This window comes from Cynocephalus volans, chromosome 6 (genome assembly GCF_027409185.1).
Source record: "Cynocephalus volans isolate mCynVol1 chromosome 6, mCynVol1.pri, whole genome shotgun sequence".
NCBI classification, from domain to species: domain Eukaryota; kingdom Metazoa; phylum Chordata; class Mammalia; order Dermoptera; family Cynocephalidae; genus Cynocephalus; species Cynocephalus volans.
The window spans coordinates 1,216,312-1,243,836 of NC_084465.1; the positions used below are offsets into that span (position 1 = coordinate 1,216,312).

Sequence of the window (27,525 nt, forward strand, 5' to 3'; positions counted from 1 at the left end):
AGAGACCCAGGTGAGGGCTGAGGACAGGTGTAGCGCAGATGTAGTCTCCTGGGGATGTGCAGAGATCCAGGTGAGAGCTGAGGACAGGTGTAGCGCAGATGTAGTCTCCTGGGGATGTGCAGAGACCCAGGTGAGAGCTGAGGACAGATGTAGGGCAGATGTTGTCTCCTGGGGATGTGCAGAGACCCAGGTGAGAGCTGAGGACAGATGTAGGGCAGATGTTGTCTCCTGGGGATGTGCAGAGATCCAGGTGAGAGCTGAGGACAGATGTAGGGCAGATGTTGTCTCCTGGGGATGTGCAGAGATCCAGGTGAGAGCTGAGGACAGGTGTAGCGCAGATGTAGTCTCCTGGGGATGTGCAGAGATCCAGGTGAGAGCTGAGGACAGGTGTAGCACAGATGTAGTCTCCTGGGGATGTGCAGAGATTCAGGTGAGAGCTGAGGACAGATGTAGGGCAGATGTTGTCTCCTGGGGATGTGCAGAGACCCAGGTGAGGGCTGAGGACAGGTGTAGCGCAGATGTAGTCTCCTGGGAATGTTCAGAGATCTAGGTGAGAGCTGAGGACAGGTGTCGCGGATGTGCAGAGATTCAGGTGAGAGCTGAGGACAGATGTAGGGCAGATGTTGTCTCCTGGGGATGTGCAGAGACCCAGGTGAGGGCTGAGGACAGGTGTAGCGCAGATGTAGTCTCCTGGGAATGTTCAGAGATCTAGGTGAGAGCTGAGGACAGGTGTCGCGCAGATGTAGTCTCCTGGGGATGTGCAGAGACCCAGGTGAGAGCTGAGGACAGATGTAGGGCAGATGTTGTCTCCTGGGGATGTGCAGAGACCCAGGTGAGAGCTGAGGGCAGATGTAGTGCAGATGTACTCTCCTGGGAATGTGCAGAGATCCAGGTGAGTGCTGAGGGCAGGTGTAGGTGGCTGCAGAGGGCAGGGGATGTGAAGAGATCCAGGTGAGAAATCCATCAGGTGGAGGGCAAGTGTTGTTGAGAAACCTGCACGTGGGAGACGTGATGAGATGGAGGATGGAAAGTTCCAGAGTGAGGGCAGAACTGAAAGCCACGTGTGTGGGGTCCAGCTCGGGATGACCCCCACTGGTAAGAGCAGTTGCAGGCAGGGTGGTGGGCATGAGTTCCTGAGGTCCCGGGGCACTCAGGCATTTCTGTCTCTGGCTGACCGTGGGCAGGGCCCGCGGCCACTGGAGTGGACAGGAGGGCTGGGTGACGGGGGCTGTGCTGGTAGAGCCCGGGCAGGGCATCCTGTCCCACCTGGTAAGGAGATTCCTCCGTGCTTTAGCTGTGGTATGGCTGTTACTGCTGGCTGAGTGTGCGCTGGTTTCCAGGAAGCCAGGGACTTAGGGGGAAGGAGGGTTTGTGGGAATATCCTAGTGATTGTTTGGATAGACATGATTGTCTGGGTACCTGCAGAACTTCTAAGGGACGCTGTCCGGGGGCACAGGGGACAGATCAGGGTGGATGTAGATGCCTTATTCCCAATGTACAGAGGACAAGGTTCCATTTCTGATGGGATCAGGAGATGGAGATGAAGGAAGAGAAAAGAGGTCAGTAGCTGCGTGGGGTGCGTGTCCCTTATGCCTGTCCCAGAACTGCAGAGACAAGCATGTTGGCACCACCTTGGTTTCCTGTGACGAAGCTCCCAGTCAGTGTCTTGCGTTCCTCAGAAAGTGTGTTAGCTCTGTCAGGAAAGCTTGCAGGACAGAGTTCATGGAAGCTGAAAATGAGCGTCTGTCCCCATGACTGTGGGGCAGGAAGACACACAGAGAACCTGTGTTTGTGTGGCTGGGGCAAGTGACGGCCCCCCTGGCCCTCAGGTCTATATTCGGTAAAGTAAAGGTGTTTACCTCCTCCATCATTCATGCTGCTCCCACCTTTGGAATTCTGTAAATCTATGGCCCGGGGCACTGGGCAAAGTCATCGACAAAGCCGAGCTAGTGTAACAGGGTGATGTCCCCCAGATCTGGACTTCCCCAGACACGGGGGTGCGTGTGGGAGGGAGAGTAATGTCATCTGCCCCTCTGGTGGAAGCATTTTTTTCAGTGCTCTGGGGGTGCCCACAGGGAGACACTTTTGGAGCTGGGGATGGAGCTGGGATGGAGTCAGGGTGGATCTGGGGTTGGCACAGAGAAGAAATCACACAGGCCAATGCCCCTGAGGGAGCTCCATTGCCTTAATTCCGTGTATAAAACCAGAAGCAGAGCTCCAAGCTCCTGACCATGACGCTGCTGACAGATGACAGGATTTTATCAGCATCGCAAGGGGCCTGTGCTGTGGCCCCACACTTGGGGACATCTGTCTGTAGAGCGGGGGTCCTAGTGCTGACCGGGTACCGAGAAGGGCATAGAAGAAGGGGAACACACATCCCTGCCCCAGCAGTTTACAATCTGGCCAAAGAGATACAGAAGTAGGAAAGTTCTGGAGGAGGTTATGGAACCTCAGAATCCTTCGGCTGCCAGCAGCCTCTGGCATCACGAGCGCATGTCACGGTCTAGGCCTCTGAGGAGGTTGAGTGTGACGGGCTCTCCCGGCACCCAGAAAGCTGGGCCTGATTGGGCCCTCCCTCCACCTGCTGAAACGTCCGTCCTTAGCCCTCACTCCAGGAGTTAGATATACTGGATAAGCCCTGTGCTTCTGCAGCCCCAGGAGCGCACGTGTTGCTGCCACGGCCCATGTTGCAGGTGAACGCATGGTTGGGTGGGTGGTGCCGGGCGCGCGTCTCCTCGTGCCTCCCTCGTTGTCGGAGAGACCTGAGGGCAGTGAACGAGAAAATTGGTGGCAGCGGGGGTGGCCTGGCACTCGGGAAGGTCAGGGCAGCCAGGCACATTACTAAGAACATGGGACAAGAAAAGGTCATCCCACGAAGCAGCTTTAGGATAAAACTTCCTCAGGCCCTCGGGGCTGCATGTATTGAATTCTCAGTACTTTCCTCTAGCAAAACATTTCCGTGGTGGTTGTGCAGTGAAGAGACCGTGGGGGCCCAGTGCCCGGGGGCGTCTGTGTTTCCTGAGGTCCCCTCTCCCTGGCCGTTCTCTGTGGGGCTTGTTATAAACTGTGGTCTATTTGCATGGTGGCTCCAGAGTGAAGGCACGGGGTGGTGCTCGTGGGATGGGGCGGGTTTGGGACGCGGAGCCTGGGAGAGGAACGGCTTAACCCTCAGGACAGGGCAGGGGAGTGCGGGGGTAGGCAGGGAGCCACTCACTGGGAGCCACTCATGGTCCTTCAGGGCCCAGCGATGGGCAGAATGGTGCCGAGCCCCACTCTTCCCTTTGCCGTTTCTGTCCCCCCGCCACCACCCTGTCCACCTGTCCTAGTAATGGTCACCTGGGGGCGGGCCTGGAAGGGGAGGTGCAGCTGGTCACACTTGTCCACCGGGCCAGGAGCTTCAGGGCCTTTGTTGTCCGCTCTACCCAGGACAGACCTCCTGATGTGGACAGGTGCCCTCCCTTGCTCAACAAGAGACTGGATTTCTTGTAAAATCTCCATGGCTCCATGGTGGTTATGTTTTAAAGGCTTTTGGGCTGTTAAAGGAAAGTGTGAGTTTTTCTTTATGCACAGAGAGAATGTGAAGCGAGTTTTCCAGGCTGAGATGCGGTTTCACTGGAGACCCAGGGGCCCGCTGTCCGTCTCCTCCAGCCACATCCGTCCGGGGTTCCACGGTGCCACCACCTGCTCCTTCTCCCAGCCTCACCCGTGGTGACGCTTCATTTCTCCCATTCATGGAATGAACGTGTTTCTTCTCCCCAGTGATCTAGCCCAAACAATCCCATTCCCGTTCAAAGACGGTCTCAGCAAGATGGTGGGATCATCAGAAGCCAGCTCAGGCGGGGAGGCCACCACCGGAGGGCTTGTCCTGATTGCTCCTTTAGCCACAGCGCTGATGGCCTCACCGCGTTCCCTCCCCGCAGGCCACCTTCACTCCCCGAGCACAGAGGGGCTTCTCAGCCTCTCCAAGGAGCAGACCTGAGCTTCGCCAGACCAAACCCTTTGTCAGTGTCACTGGCCACATGTGTCCTGCCTGCTCAGAGCACTGGTGGCTCCCTCTTTCCCACAGAGTCAAACCTGAGCTCCCCTCCCTCCCCTCGGGGGCCTGGCCCGCGCGCCTAGCAGAGATCTAGATCCCGTGGCCCCTTCCCATGGGATCTCTCACCTGTTTCCCCTGCTCCTCTCAGTCCCGTTTGTAGTTCAGAGCGCAAGTCTGATCCTCGCTGGTTCCTAAGCCGTCTCTGAAGTCCCCAGTCGTGGCCAGGTGGAGTCTGCACCACACCCGGCTCTCCAATTACTGTGTGTGTGTGTGTGTGTGTGCGCCTGCGTGTGTGTGCACGCACGTGTGCACACCTGCGGTGGTAGCTTTGCCCTTCTGAACATTCAAGCTGTCCCTACGTGTCCTGAGAATCACCCTTAGACCCAGCAGCGATGGGCACCCACTCGGAGATGCGCGGGCTCGATGGACGACCCCGGGGGATCTTCACTGGGCTGGAAGACCCCAGCGAGGGAGCGTCAGCTCGGCCGGGAGGCGGGCGCGGGCACTGGGGCTTTCAGGCATTGTCTGCGTTCTTATGGCAGTGCTAGTTATGCTTAATAAGTTTTGTTAATGGTTATGTAGCTGTCAAATAAATTCCATTATTTCTTATTACATCATTAGAGACCATTAAAACGGCATTAGCCTGCTGATGTAATTATGCCGGCAGACGCAGGCGACGACAGTTACGATTCTACAGTCTGGCCGCGGCTGTCCCAGGCAGGCTGACGGGTGCTCAGGCACTTTCCACAGTGGCTCCATCGGGCGGGTGGCACTGCTGGGGTGAAGGGGACCAGAGCAGGACGTTTCCGAGGGCCCTCGAGTCTTGAGCGAGCCCGGTGTGTCGCTCTCCTCCAGGCGGCTCAGCTGAGCCCCCAGGTCAGCGTGCGAAGTGCTGGGCCCGTGGAGGACAGTGTCCCGGGAGGACAGCCTCGCTGTGATCGGTCTTCACGTGCTCTCATGATGCGAGAGGCGGCCCAGCTTCTCATCTGTGGGATTTACTGAATCGATGAGGACGGTGCTCCTGTCCTTCAGGACAGTTACCGGAGACACAGCGATGGGATTCTCAGCGTGGCACTTCTCGTTAGAGTCTCCTCGTCCCCGGGGACAGGGACATGCTTGCATTGGTGGCCTCCTGTGCACCTTCTCTCTCCCCCTCAGCCCAGCCTCCAAGCGGGAGGGAACCCGGGGAGTTTGCAGGCGTCTGGAAAGTGTGTTTCGGTTTCTGGGGCAGAGCTGTGACTGTCTCCCCCTGGTGTGTCCCTGTGCACTGTGGATCTGTGCAGACGTCAAAAAGGAAGCAGAGGAGGGTGAACGGGAGACCCATCCTCAGGTCCCAGGCGGACTCCCCTGCTTTTCTCTGCAGCCCACGTGATGACAAAGCCCCCGGTGATGTGTACATACCAGTGCAGCACAGATCAGCAGTGGCAGAGATGATGCTTGGGATGAACGAATGTCACTCAGAGCCAAGAGCCTCCAGCAGTAAAACCAGGAGCCCTCAAGGAGCGTCCTGAAATGGCGTCTGCACCCTGGACCTCCTGCACCTTCTGCCTGAAGACACTGGCGCTCACCACTCACCACGGGGTGTCGCTACCTGTCCCGCCAGTGTTCAGGATTTACGAAGTGCTGCCCCTGGGGCAGGCGGAGACGGATGGCCTCCCATTACGGAGTCCCTCTTCTTGGAACGGGAGTGCAGACTCAGTCCTTGGCGCCCTATCTGTGGGCTGCAAACGAATGCCACGGCGTGAGCTCGTGACTAGAGACACTGGAAATAAGGAGTGTCAGGGGAACATCACCCCATGTCAACACTGCCCCAGTCCTGTCCTGAGACTAAAGACGAGACAGCAGGAGAGAACCGCGTGTATCCCGCACACTAGCTCTGTTGAGTGAAAGGCGTCTGCTGCTCATTTCAAGTACGCCCCTTGCTTTGGTTAAAGATATCAGTATTTAAAGTGTTGATTGAGTTTCCTTTCTTAGCATCCTGGAATGATGTCATAACTTAGGAGGGGAGCAAGTTCCTTACCTTCCCAAGCCTCAGTTTCCCTTCCTGTCCAATGAGGAGTCAGGGCATGGTCTGGGCCTGGGCTTGGGACCCGCTCTCAGGAGGCCCCGTGTGGGATTCACGCTCTGTGGTCGTCACCTTTAAACTCCTGTACTTCCTCAGCCGGGGGCCTGCATGTCACGTGGCTGATCCTGAGGCTGAGGGCAGGGCGTGGAGACTCTAGAAGATGATGCACAGTGGAGAGCTCGGGGCAGAGCCTGCGGTGGGAGCTTCCAGGACACCATAGCTTGCAAGCTCATTCTGTCGCTGCTTTTGTTGGTATCAGGAAAAACCTAGTCTGATGTCTACCTCTGGCAGTGTCCGGATGGGCGAAAACCCACTCGATTATTTTCTCTCAGCTTTTGAATGCACCTCCAGCATGAAGCTTTGGGTGGTGCTGGCATTGTGTGTGGAACTGGATTGAGCCATAATGATGCTTCCCTGAGGGACTCTGGTTTCTGTAATGACACTTTTCTCCATGAGAGTTGCATCTTCATCTTTCCCAATAAACTATATGCAGCTTGGAGGCAGGGCCTGGGTCTGTATTGTCAGATACTCAGTGCTCAGTAAGGGATAGCTTTGTATATATAATAAGTTATTAAGATAATACAATGTTATTTAAACCAGGAAATGTAACTTTGGTGCCTGGAACAGTGTCTAGCCGGTATTTCTTGAGTGAGAGAGTGAATGAGTGAACAAACGAATGAGTGAATGAATGAATGAACTTGCTGTAAGACCTTGGGCAAATTACATAAGCTGCCGTCCCCTCAGTTGCTCATGTGCAGATAGGGTGATGACAATGTCTGTGTCAGAGCAGTTGTAAGGGCCAAAGGCTATGGGCAGATATTCAGCCTTGATAAAGGCAGCTTTTTGTACATAATAAATTATTAAAGTAATAAAATGTTATTTAAACCAGGAAATAAGTGAGTACATGAAAAAGTTAGATTTATATTGAAATAAAACTAAGCGTTGTGGTAAAAGTATACATTTTATGACCTGTGCTGTCAGTACAGATACCCCCTCCTGGCTCTATTCTTATTTTTCTCCATAGAGCAAAGCAAAAATTATTTTTCCGTCCTGCAAGTTTCCCACTGAGTCAGAGACGTTGCAGGCAGGTTCATTTCAGCAAAGCTTTGAAGCAGGCAGGCCAGGGCACGTTATTCAGGATTTACCTCCTAAGGGAAAGCCTGAAAGGACTGGAATTCTTCCATCCTGCAGGACAGGAACGGAAACCCACAATGCAGGACAGGAGGGGAACATAAAATCTCCTGTCATGGGACCCGGTGGCCCTCCTTGCCCTGGGTGCTGGTCTGCGAGTGTTTGTTATGGTGCGTTATAGGCTGCACACTGGAGTATGTGTAAAGGTACCCTCGGGAATTCAACAGCCTGGGTGTCCAGAAAAACAAAACCAGAGTGAACCACCGTGCCCAGAAGACCCTAAGATGATTTGGACCATGCAGCTGGAGCCCCACGTCCAGTCTCGGGAGGAGAACAGTTCCTGCTTTTCTGCCTTCACTGCCGTTGTCCTGCACCTGAATGGACATCAGCCCAAACCTCTGCATGTCAAGAAAAAGCCTTAGTCCTGCTTTTTAGATGAACACTTTTATTTATAAATGTTTGCCACTAATAATTCAGTTGTTTGCTTAATCTCTTAATCTTTAAGCACTGTGGGAGTGAAACTGTGTGGTAGAAGATACAGCATAGACGTTCCTGGGTCCTCAGGAGTGAAGGGCTTTCTGCTGTTCCTGCTTGGGCGTGGTGCCCACCACTGTGCTGCTGGGACAAAGGATTCCTTGGGACTGGTCATATCACCTGTCAGTTGGAACAGGAAAACAGATTGCCGTGGGAGTTAAAAACTGGGCAAGTGCTCTCAAAGTTCAAAGGCGAAGCATATGTATTAAATAATCTACTTTCTTCCAAATATTCCATGAGAAGAACAGAATGCAAGAGAAGGCATCCCCTAACTGCAGAAAGGAATTCTGAAATTGCACATAATCACAGCATAATTGCAAGTAAGAGGCAATCTGCACAGTAATGCAATTGCTCAGCCCTTTAAGAAGATAAAGCATCATTAGCAAGTACGTTTTGGTTAAGGCTTGGGGTATGTTAAAGTATCTTGCAATAACTTGGTGAGTTTTGTTTCCTCACACACTCAAATAGGAATCAATTCTCCATCCTTCCTCCTTTGTAAGTCCTTAGATTAGATATTTTGGAAAGAAATTGCCTAATGTTTGAGAGGGAGGAATATACAATTGTGTGGAAAATACGATAATGGAAAGTGTGCTTAAGGAATATGTGTGTGCATTATTTTGCTATCTATGTGGAATTCTAGAATGTTATGGCCCTGGTGTCTCCTCTGTAAGATGACATAGATGGAAAGAGACATGCAGAGATAATTCTGTAGCAGCCAGGCATGAACTCGTTTTTCCACCAGTTTTCTGTTGGCGGCTTGGATTAGCCCAGACCAGACCGTGGGCTTCCCCAGAGTTATGGACAGCTGACGAACAGGATGGGGAAGAAGTGGGTGGTCTTCAGGAGCAACTCCAGCCCACCGCAGAGTTAGGAAAGGACACCGCGGAAGGCCAGAGTACAGGCCGTGTGATCATCGTGGTGTATGACAATCGAGAAACCGTTATGCCAGTGATGGCATCAGTATTACAGCTGGAGTGTTTGGGGCCAGTCCCTAAAACTCCATGTGTTCACATCTGTTCATCCGTAAAATGAGTGCATTGCCAAATGAATTGCTTTAGGTCTGAGTGATGTGACTGTGTTAGTCAGCACCGCACTGCATACTCTCTTGGTTTCTGCTCACTTGAGGCGGCTGCGGTACCCGGTGCCATGTGTGATCCCTCAGGCCTCAGCCTGGAGGCTGCTGGAGGAGGGCTGGCTCACAGAACCCGCCAAACACACGTGCTGTGCATAAGGACATATTCTGGTTCTTACCTGGCCTCAGATTTATGTTCAGCAAGATGATGCAGTAAGCTTTCTAAATCTTCCGATTTTGTTTGTAACTTTGAGACCTTTATTAGTACTTTGTTTTTCTTAAATTAATACTTAGGAACCAAATGAGCAATTCACTGACTGTGTAGCCCACAAGAAGAGAAAATTTAATGCAGAAAGATTCTTCAGCCATAGATAATATTTTGAGAAGATATCTCAATATCTTTGCATTAATATAGGCAATATATACATACATATGTCTGTTATCCATCCATCTAGTTGCCCATCCTTCCACTTGCTCATCTATCCATCACCTGTCCATCCACCCATTCATCCACCCACTTTCTCATCCATCCATCCATTCATTCACTTGCCCACCCACCCATCTATCCATCCATCCCTCCCTCCCTCCATCCATCCATCCATCCCTGATGTGGGCTTCATCCCAAATCAGTGTATCAAACTCTTCTCTTCTAGCCATTTGAACATATACAATAAGTTGTTTTTAGTTATACGCACATGGCACTACTATAGAACACTAGAACCTATTTTTCCTGTCTCACTGTAAGTTTGTATCTGTTTACCAACCTCTTTCTATCCGCCCCTCTCACCTCCCCTTCCCAGCCTCTAGCAACCACTATTATTAGTGAAGTATTATTTAGAAGTACTCTCTACTTCTATAAGCTCAACTTTTTTAGCTCCCACATATGAGTGAGAACATGTGACATTTATCTCTCTTTGCCTGACTTATTTCACCTAACGCGTCTTCCAGGCTCATCCACATTGCTGCAAATGACAGGATTTCATTCTTTTCTGTGGCCGAGTGGTATTTCACTGTGCGTGTGCACCACATTTTCTTGATCCGTTCATCTGTTGATGGACGTTTAGGTTGATTCCACATCTTGGCTGTGGTGGAGAATGCTCCAATAAACACAGAGTGGGGCAGATATCTCCTTGGTATACTCATTTTCTTTCCTTTGGATAAATTCCCAGTAGTGGGATTGCTGGATCACAGGGTAGTTCTGTTTTTAGCTTTTTGAGGATGCTCTTTACTGTTTTCCATAAAGGCTGTATTAATAATAAGAAGAACTCTGAAAACTGTACAAGCATGTGGAAATTAAACAACATGCACCTGAATGACTCATGGGTCAATGAAGAAATTAAGATAAAAAATTCCTTGAAACAAATAAAAATAGAAAGATAACATATTGAAAGCTATGGGTTGCTATAAAAGCAATACTAAGAAGGAAGTTTAGAACAATAAATGTCTGCATCAAAAAAGTAGAAAGATTTCAAGTAAACAGCCTAATGTTGCACCTCAAGAAACCAGAAAAGCAAGAATGAACCAATCCTAAAATTAGTAGGTGAAATAATAAATATCAGAGCAGAGCTAAGCAAAACAGAGACCAAAATGTGTGTGTGTATATATGTGTGTGTATATACATATGTGTATACATATATATATATAAAAGATCAACAAAACAAGTTGTTTTTTTTTGAAAAGATAAACAAAATTGACAAACCATTAGGTAGATTAACTAAAAAAAAAAAACCAAAAAACAAAACAGAGAAGACCCAAATAAATAGAATCAGAAGTGAAAGCTCTGATTGCAGCTAATACCAGAGAGGTACACCAGAATCATTTGAGGCTGTGATGAATAGCTGTGCACTGTGCACCAACAAATTGGAGAACCTGGAGGAAATGGACAGATTCCTGGATACATGTGACCTGCCAAGATTGAACCAAGATGAAACAGAAAACCTAAGCAGACCAATAACTAGGAATAAGATTTAATCAGTAATATCAAGGTACTTCAAAAAGTTCATGGAAATGTTTGTATTGTCTTTCAATTCTATTTTTCCATGAACTTTTTGAAGTACCTTTGTAAAAAGACTCCCAACAGAGAAAAGCCCAGCACTGGATGGCTTCACTGCTGAATTCTACCAAACTTTAAGTGAAGAACTAACACCAATTCTTTCAAATTATTCTAAAACATTGAACAGGAGGGAATTCTTCCAAACTCAATGAGTCTAGTTTCACCCCGATACCAAAATCAGACAAAGACAGAACAAAAAGAGAAAACTGTAGGCCAATATCCCTGATGAACATAGATGCAAAAATTCTCCACAAAATACTAGCAAAGCAAATTTGACAACACATCAGAAAGATTATACACCACGATCAAGGGGGATTTATCTCAGAAATGCAAGTATTCTCAAATCAATAAATGTGATACATCACATCAACAGAATGAAGTACAAAAATCATATGATCATCTCAATAGATGCAGAAAAAGCACTTGATAAATTCGGCATCCCTTTATGATAAAAAAACTCTTAACAAATTATGTATAGAAGGAAAATATCTCAACACAATAAAGGCCATATATGACAAGCCTACAGTGAACATCATACCAAACAGGTAAAAGCTGAAAGCTTTTCCTCTAAGAACAGGAACTGGACAAGGATGCCCACTCTCAGCCCTCCTGTTTAACATAGTACTGGAAGTACTAGCCAGAGCAATTAGACAAGAGAAAGAAATAAAGGGCATCCGAACTGGAAAAAAGGAAGTCAAACTGTCCCTGTTTGTAGATGACATGACCTTATGTATTCAGGAAAAGTCAAGGAAATTTATTATCTGAGGCTTGTCTTTTTATTTAAACTGGCTTCAAAGTTGTTAACTGCTGTTCAGGCCATGTTTATAAGGAAGACTATAGTCACACGTGTTCTATTCATTGTAGAACTTAAAGGCTGACTGGATACACATAGTCTTGTGTTATGTGTAACTCATTGCTATATAGAAATAACAACTCCCAGATTAACCGAACTAAGTGGAATCCTCAACTGGCTGGAATTTTGTAGTGTTCTATGTTTTGGAAATGATTTTAAGTAACAAGAAAAATAAGGTTTTGCAGAGATTTGCTTCCTGCCCCTCTTAACTGAACTGTAAGTCTGAGTATGTACTGAGTTCAGTATGTTATAATCTCTATGATTAGAGTGTCATGCAGTCAAAATTAATATTCATAAGATGACCTTGAAATGCATGATTGTTAAGACTCATTTATCAGTTTGTTGATATTGTAAAGGCAGAACATTATATGTATTTTTAAATTATTTCAAAGATGAAGGTCAGGTAGAGATAGAAGAGATTTCTAGAGTCTTCAGTTGAAGAAAAGACCATTTAAGCCTAGCACTCTGGTTAATAAAGGGTTGGCTTGTTTCATCAGCCTTAAGTGATAGAATGGGAATATTCTAGAAAACAAGCAATATAAAATGTTAACATGGTAGAAATCCCTTCTGTTCGTTAGTATATTCTATGACCATAAAAAGAAATGAGAAATTATCAATAGGTAATCAAGTGTTGAGCAGAACCACAAAGAGCTCAGGGATGAATGGACTTACATTTAAAACAGAGATAACTGCAGTTAGAATTATAGTGACAAAATCACTTCTTATCTACGTGCACGTGTATGGTTTGGTTAAAGATAGTTTTAAATTGGTGAATTCTGCCAAGTCTCAGGGATATACCTCTTCCTGTTATATCCAGCCTCATTTGGAATGGACTCCCAACAGAAATGCGTAGTTTGTTTCTCCTATATATTCTCCCTAATGAGCCAGGTGATGTGTTTCTCGAGCATCACATCCACTGAGGTCTTCTAGGCTGGAGATGTGAGTGGGACTCTCTCCTTCACTACGGCAAGAAAGATTTGTGTCTGGGTTTGCGGGTTCCACCTTTTGACGTCTCTTCCACTACAAATAGGAGTCACCTCTCACAACAAGTGGATGGTCCTCCAGGAGCAATGGCTCGGAAATTATATCTGCACTCTCAAGTCAAAAGCTTCTGACTGTTGGACATGCCAGGCGCTGACGTAACCGTGGAATGACCCTCTCAAGATCTGCCCTGTAGTGAGCATTTACATATTGAACATGAGATCTGTACCCTAAGGTCATGGGGTCAGGAGAAAGTCGAGATGGTATTCCCCCTTGTATCAGCTAAGTCTTTCCAGATGGAAAACACCACGGCCTGCATAGAGCATGACATGTGCCGGGGCTGTCTGAGCCTGTGCGTGGTGTCCTCGATTCAGAGAGTGCATTTTGTAGAACTCAGAGGAGGAGCGGGCCACTGTGGACTGGTGAGAACGAAGAACAGCAGCTGCAGTTTGGAGGGAAGTCCTGTGACATGTCAGGTCTTCCAGTCGACCATCCAAACAAGCCCCCAAGATTTGTCTTATCCCTATTTTGTAGGATAAATAGTCTGACATGCAGAAATCATGCAGTGAAGAAGCAGCAGCTATCCAGTTGGGTCATGAGCCTCTTCTGCTCCTGGGCCCGTGTGGTCTCTACAGCGTTACGTTGTGAAATGTGAGAGAGCAGTGAGGTTATTGACTTACATGAAAATCCTTCAGCACTGGTGCCAGGAAATATGCATCCTCCTCATTCACTGATTCAGTATTCGCGGATTTATTTGTAACACCCAGTCCTGGACGTGCACAAAGCTGAGCCGCCCACACGTGCATGCTCCCAGCTGAGGCTGAGCGAGGCCACCCCCTGCCTGCGTGGTTCAGCTCACACTGTAAGCAAGCGGCCTTTCCAGGGTCTGTTTAGTGCCGTGCTTTTCACATTCTTTGGGCTTTTTGTTGGTGATTTTTCTGTTTAAAATGTTCCTGGTGCAGTGCTGAAGTGCTGGCTTGGGCTGCAAGGTGCAAGAAATCTGTGATGCACCTTGTGGAGAAAACACGTGTTAGGTGAGCATCATTCAGGCACGAGTTATGGTGCTGCTGGCCATTAGTTCAGCATTAATAATGCAATAGCATATATTAAATAAGGTGTCTTTAAATAGAAAAACACATAAAACAAGGTTATGTATTGATTGCTTGACAGAACTGTTGTAGCAAGAAGCCTGCAGGAACCTAACCCTGTGCGTCCCCTGGGAGCAACACCTAAGTCAGCATTCACTATTTCTCATTTCCGATGACTTTATAGAACATAACTTCCATGAATAATGACAATTGGCTGTGGTGTTTTCAGTAATCATTAGTTGACTCTGGATGAAAATCTGAAAGTCAACTAACAAAATTAGTATCTTTTTTCCTAGTTAAACCTGGATATCTCCTTATAACTTAATGTTATCTTCCTTGTGTCTATTGAATTATTTCTTCCTAATCTAAACCCCAGTTCTTTCTATTGTGCTGCTTTCTTTAGCCTCAGTACAGTTGGAAAGTATGTGTGCTGTGCATGACAAACTCCAGCTATTTATCAATAAGTGACTGTCTCAAACAAACAAACAAACAAACAAAAACTTGTTTTCTCCCTGTGAGCTCCAGCACTAGATGCAATGCTTGCTTCTCGGAGACTTTGGAAGTCCCAAGGCATCTGTTTTACTTTTTATTTTCTGATTAAACACGGGAATTCTCCTTTCTATGCCAGCAACATGTGCAGGATTTATTCTGTTGTCCCCAGTTTGTGGAGGACCGGAAAGCTAAACGAGATGGTTTGGACAGCGAAGCCCGAATGGTGCCAGGGCAGATGGAGGCACCTGCCTGAGCCTCACCCACCCCAGGAAGCTTCCCACACAGACGGTGCCCCACCCCAGCCATTCTGCCTCCTGCCCAGGGGCACTGCGCAGACGTTGGGAACAAATTCCAGGGCACATATGATTGTCCGAAGTGGGCAAACCCAGCAGGTCGACTCTGGAGTCTCTGGAGTTGCTCCGTCTAAGTCCCTGCTGGGGTCGGCCTGTGAGGACTGGAATGAGGCAGGTTAAGAACAGACCGGGGCTTCCCCTGGGGACAGGATTCAGGCAACAGTGTTTGTGGAAAGCGGAGGGGAGGGACTGAGGCAGCTTCCCAGCGTTCTCGGACCCCTCGTCCCCCTGGGTGGGCTGCGGGCTGTCCTGGGGGCAGGTGGCGAGAGGGTGGCTCTTTCAAGTGAGGAAATGATTTCTGCCACACAGCAGATGTGCAAAGTGCTTCTGAGATTTACACTCGAGCGCACTGAGACCCCTGACTGTCCGGTGGTCAGCAATCCCATCCCACAGTGGACATCTCCACCCTACGGAGCCCTGGACACCACACCCAAGAAGAGGCGGGATTTGATCTGGAGGCTTAGTGATGTTGGAGGGTCCGGGGGGCCTGATAGTTGGCCTCACCCAACCCCGTCCTCTTACCAGGTTCTTGACTCCACCACAGGAAAGAATTCAAGGGCAGAGTCACAGTAGAAAGTGAGAACAGGTTTAATGTAATGAATGAGAGATAAAGACTTCACAGAGAAAGTGTGGTCCAGCTTCCAAGACTGAGCAGGGCCCACACCGAGTTTAACACGGAAGCGAGAAACACACACTGAAAGCTCAGTACCGAGTGCTCCAGAGACTGAGCAGGGCCCACACCGAGTTTAACACGGAAGCGAGAAACACACACTGAAAGCTCAGTACCCAGTGCTCCAGAGACTGAGCAGGGCCCACACCAGTTTAACACAGAAGCGAGAAACACACACTGAAAGCTCAGTACCGAGTGCTCCAGAGACTGAGCAGGGCCCACACCGAGTTTAACACGGAAGCGAGAAACACACACTGAAAGCTCAGTACCGAGTGCTCCAGAGACTGAGCAGGGCCCACACCGAGTTTAACACGGAAGCGAGAAACACACTGAAAGCTCAGTACCCAGTGCTCCAGAGGCTGAGCAGGGCCCACGCCGAGTTTAACACGGAAGCGAGAACTACACACTGAAAGCTCAGTACCCATTGCTCCAGAGACTGAGCAGGGCCCACACCGAGTTTAACACGGAAGCGAGAAACACACTGAAAGCTCAGTACCCAGTGCTCCAGAGGCTGAGCAGGGCCCACGCCGAGTTTAACACGGAAGCGAGAACTACACACTGAAAGCTCAGTACCCATTGCTCCAGAGACTGAGCAGGGCCCACGCCGAGTTTAACACGGAAGCGAGAAACACACTGAAAGCTCAGTACCGAGTGCTCCAGAGACTGAGCAGGGCCCACGCCGAGTTTAACACGGAAGCGAGAAACACACTGAAAGCTCAGTACCGAGTGCTCCAGAGACTGAGCAGGGCCCACGCCGAGTTTAACACGGAAGCGAGAAACACACTGAAAGCTCAGTACCGAGTGCTCCAGAGACTGAGCAGGGCCCACACCGAGTTTAACACGGAAGCGAGAACTACACACTGAAAGCTCAGTACCCAGTGCTCCAGAGACTGAGCAGGGCCCACGCCGAGTTTAACACAGAAGCGAGAAACACACACTGAAAGCTCAGTACCCAGTGCTCCAGAGACTGAGCAGGGCCCACGCCGAGTTTAACACGGAAGCGAGAAACACACACTGAAAGCTCAGTACCCAGTGCTCCAGAGACTGAGCAGGGCCCACACCGAGTTTAACACGGAAGCGAGAAACACACACTGAAAGCTCAGTACTGAGTGCTCCAGAGACTGAGCAGGGCCCACACCAGTTTAACACGGAAGCGAGAACTACATATACTGAAAGCCCAGTACCGAGTGCTCCAGAGACTGAGCAGGGCCCGCACCGAGTTTAACACGGAAGCGAGAAACACACACTGAAAGCTCAGTACTGAGTGCTCCAGAGACTGAGCAGGGCCCACACCGAGTTTAACACGGAAGCGAGAACTACATATACTGAAAGCCCAGTACCGAGTGCTCCAGAGACTGAGCAGGGCCCACACCAGTTTAACACAGAAGCGAGAAACACACACTGAAAGCTCAGTACTGAGTGCTCCAGAGACTGAGCAGGGCCCACACCAGTTTAACACGGAAGCGAGAACTACATATACTGAAAGCCCAGTACCGAGTGCTCCAGAGACTGAGCAGGGCCCGCACCGAGTTTAACACGGAAGCGAGAAACACACACTGAAAGCTCAGTACTGAGTGCTCCAGAGACTGAGCAGGGCCCACACCGAGTTTAACACGGAAGCGAGAACTACATATACTGAAAGCCCAGTACCGAGTGCTCCAGAGACTGAGCAGGGCCCACACCAGTTTAACACAGAAGCGAGAAACACACACTGAAAGCTCAGTACTGAGTGCTCCAGAGACTGAGCAGGGCCCACACCAGTTTAACACAGAAGCGAGAAACACACACTGAAAGCTCAGTACCGAGTGCTCCAGAGACTGAGCAGGGCCCACACCGAGTTTAACACGGAAGCGAGAACTACACACTGAAAGCTCAGTACCGAGTGCTCCAGAGACTGAGCAGGGCCCACGCCGAGTTTAACACGGAAGCGAGAACTACATACACTGAAAGCCCAGTACCGAGTGCTCCAGAGACTGAGCAGGGCCCGCGCCGAGTTTAACACGGAAGCGAGAACTACATATACTGAAAGCCCAGTACTGAGTGCTCCAGAGACTGAGCAGGGCCCGTGCCGAGTTTAACACGGAAGCGAGAACTACACACACTGAAAGCCCAGTACCCAGTGCTCCAGAGACTGAGCAGGGCCCGCACCGAGTTTAACACGGAAGCGAGAACTACATATACTGAAAGCCCAGTACCGAGTGCTCCAGAGACTGAGCAGGGCCCACACCGAGTTTAACACGGAAGCGAGAACTACATATACTGAAAGCCCAGTACCGAGTGCTCCAGAGACTGAGCAGGGCCCACACCGAGTTTAACACGGAAGCGAGAAACACACACTGAAAGCTCAGTACCGAGTGCTCCAGAGACTGAGCAGGGCCCACGCCGAGTTTAACACAGAAGCGAGAAACACACACTGAAAGCTCAGTACCAAGTGCAGGTGGCTACAGAGTGAGTAGCTGTTGCTGAAAGTGAGTCTGATACAAAGAGAAAGAAACACACACTCCACAGGCAGAGCATGGGCTGCCTCCAGGAGACTGAGCCACAGCCCTATCTTCTGCTGGGTTTTTATAGTATATCTAATGAATATTCATAAAATCTAATGAATATTTGTGGTATTAATGAATATTCATGGTATCTAATGAATATTCAACCAAGGGGGTGGTTCCCAGTTAGGTAGCATTAGTCTTGCACGTGCTCAGTTGGTCTCTTCTTAGGCGTGTTCATTGGTCAGACCCTGTCACGTGCACCGGACTGGAGAACGTGTCTGTGCTCTCCAGCACCTCTAGTGGAAGGTCATGCAACCACCACAGTGACATAACCCCTCTCTACTGAGCATGCCCAGCCACTGGACTTGCCTAACCCAGCCCCTGTGGTCTCACCTTCCCAGGGTTGGTGCTGAAAATAGGTCTAACTGGCAACAGTAACTTTCCTCCAGGGGAGGGCCCAGAGGAGGGGACCTGAGACCTCAGGGAGTGGCTGGAAACCCAGAGGCACGTCCTGAAACTCGAGCCCAGGGAAACTGAGCATCTTCTGTATCATTAGGACAAAAGTGCTGACATCGGCCAATGGTGGGCTTAGCAGGTGGGGAGCAGCCTGGACTCCAGGGCTGTGTTGGGGACCAAGACCACCCCAGTTGGGTGGCCCACAAGGAGAACTCGGACTCAGCCTGTCATGCCCACAGCTATGATTTATTACAGAGGAAAGACACTGAGCGAAACAGGCAAGGGGAGAAGCACATGGGCGAATCCAGGGGGATGAGGCACAGCGTCCTGGCGTCTGCTGGTGGTGGAGCCAGGCAGGACACCCTGATTCCTTCAGCAAGTGCTGGGACATGTGTGAAGTGCTGCCCACCAGGGACCCGTGCCGGGGTCCTTGTTGGGGGCTGGTCACGTGGCACCCTCTGCTCAGTGTGCACCAAGATCCAGATACCCAGAGGGAGTGCAGAGTTCAGCGCAAACCACATTGTTGGCACAGGCTGTTTAGGCATGGGGAGTCACTCCTACCTGTTATGGAGTGGTGGGGACCCTCCCAAGATGTAGCTTCCAGGTGCCTGCCAAGGCCTGCCTTGCCAGTGGTCTTTCTAGAGTCATGCCCTCAGGGGCCCAGGAGAAGGACTTTCTGTGCCCTGGCGTGGGACAGGACTGAAGAGTTGAACACGTGAGGGTGCAAGGGCGTTTATGGGAGAGGCTCTCCCCTGCCCTGGACCTGCACGACTCACCCACCATCCACGTGGGGGACCACAGCCGAAACACAGCCCTGCACGAAGCTCTGCAGGTCACAGGGAGGGTCCCAGCATGTGCCTTCTCAGCAGGGGCAGCATCATCTCCAGTGCAGAGAAAACTGGTGCTGGAGCACAAGTCCTAGCTACTACTGTGGACCACAGCCCTCCTGAGCCACGGCACACAGACACGCCGCGTGTGGATGGAAGCTAATGGGAGAGTCTGCGGGGCTTCCTTAGGGGATCAGTAGTGACGAGAAGGCTGAGGAGCACTGTGCTAGGGAGCACTGTGCTGTGTCGGTGACCGCGGCAGGGCCTTGTGGTCCAGACCTCTGAGCTGGCCTGAGGTGACGTTTGTTTCTTCTGTGGTGCCCTTGAACGTCCAGACAACCCTCTTGAGTCTTGGTGCGTTAAGGCAGGAGCTGGGAAGGCTGCGTCCACTCCACAACAGGCTCCGAGGACAGGCCCCTCCCTGTCCCTCACCCAGTCGAGCCACGGGGCAGGAATGAGTTACACCCTGGAAAAGATGAGTGGCAGCGTGGTCTGGCCATGCAGTCACACAGACAGTAAATAGAAGGCCCGAGGGCAGGAGGTTCTGGGAGGAGGGGAGGTCCGCGAGGTCGCGGGTGCTGGTGGGGTCTATGTGCCTTCCTGCTCCACGGGAGGGGGTGAGTCACAGAGGGGCTGCCATCCTGAGGGGCCATCCCTGGTCTCACCCCATGCAGTGTCCCCAGAGCTGGACCTTGCCTTCCCAAGTTCACACAGAGCTGGCTCGCGGTCTCCAGGTCACCCTGGTGTTCCCATCTCTGGTTTTCTCTCCTGAAGGCACCTCCCCCCACCCCCACCCAGTGAGCCCCGTCCTGCCTCCAGAGTCGCTGCCTCAGGTGCACTGGTGTACCTGCCTCCTGCCATGTGACGAGCTCTGATCCAGCCCAGTGTCTCTCCTCCTTGGCAGGTAGGACATGCCAAGATGCCCACAAGGTCTGAGGATACGTGCTCAGCCAGTGAGACCCCAGGCAGCTGCTCCCGCTGAATCGTGGATTAATGCTCTTCTGAGCCTGCTTGGTGCATCCAGACCCCAATGCTGGCAGAGGGACTTGGAAGTTCCTTGGGGTCCCCGGCAGACCCGGGGGGTCCCCGGCAGACCCAGGGGGGTCCCCGGCAGACCCAGGGTGCACCATGACCATGGCTCAACGTGATGCCCCTAGAGCTGAGCCATACTCAGGAGAACCGAGCTCCCTGGTCCCAGGCAAGAGCAAGTCCTCAGCAGACGTCCACCCTCTGTGGTTGTCAGCAGCAACCACTGCAGCCTCCAGCCCCAGCCTGGAGCAGCCTGGGCTGACATGCTGGAGGTGGTTTCAGGCCTGACATTTCCCCTTCCTTGGGATTTCGGTGGCTTCTCTTTGGCTGTCAAGAAATCTACTTTGAGGGTGTCTCAATAACCCGTGCCTAAATGTGCCTAGTACCAGTGCCAAAAGATCTTTTCTGAATAGCACCTGTCCATATAGTGGGCCTCGGCCTCCTTCTATGGGACCCTTTTGACATCCTATTGGTCTGTCTGAAGCGAGATCAGTGGTGCTGACCACAGGCTGCCCCTCGTGGGAGCCCTGGGAGGTGACAGAACCAGGTGCCGCATCCCTGGATGTCTGGGGTGTGGGACCCACCTGGTCTGGAGCCAGTGCTGAGAGGCCAGCTTTGCGACAGGGTGTCCCCTGAGCCGTGAGCAGCCACCACCCGCTTTGCCGGCTCCTGGTGAACGGGAGTTCTGCTCTTCCCACCTCCGAGAAGCCCTGTCGGGGGATGGGAGCAAGCAACACGGTGTGAAGCTGCAGGGAGCAGATTGGGGGCACGCCACGTGCACCACCGCGCAGGAGGGTGGCTCACAGCCCAGGCGCTGACTTTCCCCAACAGGAACAGATCCTCGGTCGGCTGTCGAGGGGGAGCTCCCGAGGCTCTCAGAAGCCTATCCTTGGACCAGGGATCTTCATGCTGAGGCTGTTTACTCGCTGGACTGATGACATTTGCCTTAATTAGTGAGCTTGGATGCCTGGGAGGAGAGACCGCCTTGGCGCGAGCTCCAGGCAGCAGCGAGGGTCGCCTCGCTTGAATTCAGACGGGACTCCTGATTGTGTCTCACACAGTTGCTCTGTCTCCTGATCAATCCAAGTTGTAGCAGCTGCACCAGGATTGAGTAGAGGTGACCTCAAAAGTGGAACTACCATGCCAAAAAGTCGCCTTGCTTCTCAGAAACAGCTTCACATTCAGATGCTGAGAGAGAAGGGAAAAGAAAATGAGAGAGTAGCGGGACCAGTGTGAGTGGCAACGTGACGACACAGTGGTGGAAGTCCCCGGCAGTGCCCAGACCCTGGCCCGCAGCCAGCGACCTGCATGCACGGTGCCCTGTGTCCCCAGCTCTGTCTGTGAGGTGTCCGCGTTCTGTCTGTGGCGTCGGTCTGAGCAGGAACAACCCAAGCGTGGTCACTGTCTGTGTGTCTGTGCGTGTCAGGCTGACAGCATCCCTTGGCTGGCTTGGCAGCCCATGTGACCCATGTGGCTGGGGGAGTGCTGTAGACCGCCGCCAGTAAAGTACGCCCTGGCATGCGCCTTCAGTGTGCAGCTGTGTGTCATGCATAGTCACCTGGGCGAGATGTTCTGGAACAGGAGGCTGTCCTGAGACTTTCCTTGCTGGCGTCACAGCCAGGGCGGGCTCTGGGGTTGACCCGCCCCATGCACAGTTCTGGTCTTTGGTGAGTGTGCAATAGCGAGGTTCTGGGGAATTCTACTGCGCTGCAGGCTCATTCTTTCTAATGGGCCTTTAATGCCTTGCATTTCAATAGGCAGATCCACACTTCATGCCCCAAGAATACCTGACAGTCTTCCAGATAGATAATGGCACGGCCTGGCAGAGGGTGACCTGCCGCATCTGCTCTGGCTGAAACGGTCTCGCCTCTGTGCTCGGCACTTTCATAACTGCATTGGGCTCTGCGGCGTGTTTCCTGCCGCCCTGCTCCTACTGCGAGTGCTGCCTGTGCATCTGCAGGTGCCAGTGCCTCATGCTGCACACCCTGCCGGGCCTGAGCTGGGCCTCGCACTGCTGCCGCCTGCTTCTGGAATGCTCTTCCATGAGGGGGTATAGGAGACGGCGCCCGCTCCTCAGCCAACTTTCCATGGAACGTGGCAGGTGGAAAGTCAGGAAGAGGAACATGCCAACGGGCTCACAGCTGGAAGCACCATTCCTGGGGGATTTAGGTGCCCTCGGCTGCAAACCTCACCTGAGCTGATAATGCACGCAGGCCCGCTGGCCGCACTGCCTTCTAGTTGCTCTGTTGACCAAAACTCCTTTGCTGTTAGGGAGGGACTGCTCTGCGTGTCCCCCTCGGTGATGGAGGACATGGCCTCAGAGGCACTGCTGGAAGGAAGGGCGGTGTGGATGGGCCCTCCCCTCAGCCACCAGCCCCAAGTCATGTCTGCACAAACCCTGTAATCGCCTGTCTCTTCTAAACACGACAGAAGAGAGAGGGCTGTGTGGCTGAAGGTAGCGATATGGAAATAAAAACAGCAGCAGCGCCAGCTCTGGCTTCCAGGTGAAGGGGTGAGTCACTGTAAGTTCAATTATGTACGTAGCAGATCATTAAAGGAGACGTGCGTTTTCCATCAGTAGCCTTCCCCACGCATCCCATAATGTTCTGCCTGCCTCGACTGGAAGAAAGATCCACCCACGGTGCAGACAGGCACTCGGGACGGCTGCTGCACACCAGGTGTGAAGTCTTACACGTCGACGTCCCCACACACCACGTTCTTGTGTTGTGCTAAGCGTTTTCCTGTGGCTGATATTTTAAATATCTTCCCAGTGGCAGTGGTGACTGTTCCTCTCCTGGTCAGCCTGTGGGTGCCCCTGCTGGACCGAGTGGCCATCGCACAGGCTCTGAGGACACATCCGACTGTTGTCAAGCAGCTCTGTGATCAGGAGCACCAGCGCTCATTGCAATATAAAGACAAACCGACTTAAAATTAGCTCCAAGGCTCATAAAGCAAAGAACGGGGACATGAATCTGTCTGGATCGCCGCTGCAGGGAGCCGCGCGCGTTTGCAGTGGTTCTGGCGGCTCCTCTGTGTGGGGCTTGCCCCTGTGGTCGACTGAGTCACCCCATAGTGCACTCTTGCAAACATTTATCCAACAAATCCTCATTTTGCTTGGGGTCTGGTGTTTTCTGGCTGTGGATCCACGGCACACGCAGTGCCTGGGTCCAGTGGTGCTCGTGCAGAGTGTAGTTTGTGGAGTGTTTTGTTCTGGAAGGCCCGAGTGGGGACGCGTGCAGGACCTTTGGCCTGAGGCCTCTGGGCCCTGTGTTGGCTGCCGCACAGCGCTGCCCTCTCACTGGCCTCCCTCCTTCCTGTCCCTGACCCTGCTCAGCAGCAGCGTCTCTATCAGATGACTTTACACGCATTTGTGACAGGAAAAGCAGAGCCTCCAAGGCCAGACCAGGTCCAGATGTCCTGTGGGTCGGACTCCATGTTCCAGCTGAGTAAACTGAGTCCTAGCCGGGTTGACAGGCTGAGTGGAGTCACTAAACAGCAACACCGGAATCAGACTCACAGCTGGGGCCTCTGTAGAAAGGCTTTTCACACTCCCACATGTCAAAGTGACTGGGTTTTTGGGGAAGAGCACGTGCACATCCAAGTCAGGGAAGTCATGCAGCGAGGGTCTAGCACTGATGCTGAGTCTCCTCTAACGTCGGTTGATTGTTCCCTTGCTGGATTCTTGTGGAAGGGCCTCGGCCGGGCCCAGCACATAGTGGAGACAGGGTGAGTGGTCCCGAGCGTGCTCACGGCTGTGCTCGCTTGGGCTCCCGTATACGAGGCTCGAGGTTTGCCCGCTGCAGGGGCCGCGATGTTTGGTTCCTCACGCAAACGCACAGCTGGTGCACCGTGTGGGCCTGTCCTGTGGGTCCCGCTGGGCGTGTACAGGGCGGCAGGTGCCTGGTGGCTTTTCTATGACACAGGGGTGCTGGGTCTTTGAACTCTGAGAAACCAGGAAACTCCTCATAGTCTTTGGCGAAAACATCTGAGGGAGAAATTAGGCTTAGGAAATTCGTGTCTCACCAGTCAAGGAACTTTTTAGATGTGGTTTAGATTCAAAATTTCCCAGGAACTGTCTGATAAACCTGAAGTCCTGCTGCGGAGGCCTGTGCTAGTCCTGCTGTTCTGATGGTGAGTGGCACTTCTCACGTCAGTAAGGGCGTGCTCTTGATTTTAGAAAACCCCATTGAACTCAAATGTCTGAATCAGTCAGAAGCATGAAACGATCCTGTGCCGCGTGAGTAAGGCCTTGGCAGGAAACATCGTGCATGACCTCAAAGGGCCGATCACGCCGTGGGAAGCAAGAATAATCTGTAAAATAATTCATATGCCATTAAAGTGCTGCATATCAGTGTACTTTCTAGAAGATTTTGGAGGAAGGGAGTCTGTGCTTCCAGGAGAAAGTGGAGCTCTGAGCGGGCTGTGAGTGGTGGGTGGAATTTAACACTCACGAGAGAGAAGAGGAAGCATCGGTGGCAGAACTGCTGGCCTGAGAAAGGGCAGAAATAGCACCAGCCGGCTCCTGTGGCCCAGGGAGGGAGCCGGCCTCTGTCCATCGGAGAGGTGACAGCAGGGACTGACAGGAGAAGGCTCTGCGGGTCACTTCAGAGAGATGGGCCTGGGTACCCGAGAGCAGCTTCAAACCCAGCTGGGGCCAGGAGACGGTAGGCCCTGCCCAAGGGTCAGCCCATGTGTGTGGCTTCCGAGGATAATCCCCCGGGTGCCACATGTAATGGAGCTGGAACTTGGGAGTCACTCAGCTCTGCCACAAAGCGGCCTGGGCTTGGACCAGAATGACAAAAGTGGTGGACATGATGGCATTTTCTGGAGTTTCAGCAGAACTTGGTGACTGTCTGGGCGTTTCTGATGTGAGGGAATGTCTAAGGCCGCAGCCCGGTTTGCTTCTCAGAGCAGGAGCGGACTTGAGGGAGGTCTCTCTGAGCTTGGAGTGATGCTGAGACTCCTGTGTGGAGGGTCCCACGGGGACACGGGAATGACAGCCCGCGATGGTGTGTATGGGCAGAGGCCTGTGCAGCAAGCTACCCGGCCAGGAAAGCAAGCCTGGACTCCTGCAGTGAGAGGGCCAGACACTGGGGCTGAGGTGCCCTGAGCACAGGTGGCATTTGAATCCACAGAGGCGTGTGAGGCTTAAAGGAAGAGGACTTGGGTGTGGAGCCCGCATGACCGAGACGTGGCAGGCTCCCCTCTGGAGGAAGGAGTGTCGCCGGCCGAGGGGGCCGGGAGGCTGATGAGAGGAGGCGGCCTCTGGTACGGGCATTTCGCTCCCCTGGCTGTGTGTCCACTCTGGCAGCAGCGTGGGGTTGGAGTGGGGACCCTGCCGGGCCCTGGAGCGATGACCAGGAGGGCAGAGTTTGCAAAGCTCGGATGGAGGCAGGCACTTCCGCGGAGTCAGGGACAAGCTTCCCAGCTGCCTGCTCCCTCCTGAGTCAGTCCTCGTCCCGTTTCTGGTCTGTTGGGAGCATTTGTGCCTTAGGAGATGTTTAAGGAGGTCATTCTGAGAAGAGCTGTGTGCCCATCTGCTTTCCAGGACAGACCTTGAGTTCCTGCCCTTTTGAGATGGCCGTAGGTGCAGTAGCCAGTTCCTAAAGCCTGTGAGGTCTTCAGATGGATTAAGTTGGTAAAAGAGTGATGTATTTTTTCAAAATGGTGTTCCACACAGTGTTTAAAAAGCTCCAAACAATTTTGATCATTCCTGTCTAGCAATTAATTCCCTGCCAGTGGTTTCTATCCCGAATAGTTCCTAATGACTTTGGTCGTTTTTCAAACGGTTCCTGTCAAGAGTTTTTAAAACGCTCGTCTCTTTCTTCTCTGCTGTTGCAGCATCTGCTCCCTTGGGAACCAAACACTGAAATCTGTTTCCATAACAATTTTTCTTTTTCCTTGGCGAGAATATCTGCCTGCTGTTGTTGGGTTATTAGGTTGATTTGAATTTTTTATAACAGCACACAACACTGTCGTGTGTGCTGTAGAAAAACAAAGCCTGTCAATAGAATTGCTGAGAAACGGAAAGGAGGAGGCCTGGTGTCAGAGGAGCAGACACTCGCGCAGGTCACACCTGGAGCAAACAGCGTCCTCGGACACTTGTATTTTTCTAGATACCTCAGTTTTTTCCACGTAGCTCTCTGAGGAGCAACATTGGATGTTGACTTAGTTACAAACTCATTCTTAAATGATCTCTTGCAGTGTTCTGGGACCAGCAGTGACCTTCAAAGTGAGCGCCAATGTCCAAAACGTGACCACGGCAGATGTTGCGAAGGCCGCAGGTAAGGCCGTTCACGCGCGTGCACACGTGTGCACACCGCAGCAGGGACAGAGAGAAGCCGTGCAGGACAGGAAGGAAGTGCACAGTTCCTGGGGAGGCCGGTGTCTCATGAAGGAGACAGAGGGCACTGCAGGGCGACCTCAGGCAGGTCACACACCTGGCACTTCACTGTTGGGGGAGGGACGGGGTCACCCAGAAACACAAACCTGTCTTCGGGTAGAAGGTGGGAGACCACAAGCTTGTTTTGAGAGAGGAAAAGGCTAGCTTTTGGAATGACAAGGGCCCTGTGTCTGCCGTGACTCAGCGTGAACAGAGCAAGTGCGGTTCTGTTCAGCTTTCATCTTGTACCAGAGGCACACGCTGGCCCCACCTGTCCCCATTGCAGAAGAGACCTGGTGCAGGACCTGGCACAGACCGACTCCAGATGCTTTCGCTATTTAGGTCCCATGCTCTGGGCATCCCTAGGTGCCCATGTTTGAGACCTGTTTACTGATAGAGCTGGGGTGTTTCTTGTTATATGATCAATATTTGTCATTGAATGAAAAACACAAAGCTCACTAACTAGAGTCTCAAGGAACAGGACAGGGCGGTGGACACAATCCTTGTGTTTCCTAAACATGACAATTTTTATTTTAGCTTATTGAAAATTCGTATAAAGCATGCCATGCAATGTTTCTGACTAGTAAGAAAAATACGGAAAACATAACAGAACCTTAGCCTGATGGATTTCGGTACTCTTGGCTGACTCCGTAGGCAGGACACTTTCATATGTTACAATCATTCGTAAGAGATGTGGCCGAATGCACTGGCCAGGCACAGTAGAAAATGATGCTTGATTTAGCCAATTCTTTACGTTGCTGAATCGATGAACTACTTTTTACTGAAATTTAAGTCTTTTTTTCCAACGTAAAATGCAGCAAACATTCTGGTTGACTTACAGATTTGGATGTTCAGTCCTCATTAACGGAGGCTTCCCTGTGTGGGCGTCCTACTAACCTAACGTTATCCAGTGACAGTAAACAAGGCACAAAACAGCCACCGCGTCCTGTTTAATGGAATAGATTACTGGTCTAATCTATTTCGGTTGCTGTTGGTTTTTATTTATAGGATATCTTT

General features: G+C 51.5%; 1 protein-coding gene across 3 annotated transcripts in view; it reads left to right on the forward strand.

The window, feature by feature from the left end:
• The window catches only part of PTPRN2 (protein tyrosine phosphatase receptor type N2), a 906,619-nt gene that overhangs the window by 393,632 nt on the left and 485,462 nt on the right, over positions 1–27,525 (forward strand). For all 3 annotated transcript variants that reach the window (XM_063099753.1, XM_063099755.1, XM_063099754.1), the window contains one exon: positions 26,331–26,410. In XM_063099753.1, the coding sequence (XP_062955823.1) occupies positions 26,331–26,410 (80 nt within the window). The remainder of the gene's footprint in view (positions 1–26,330; positions 26,411–27,525) is intronic.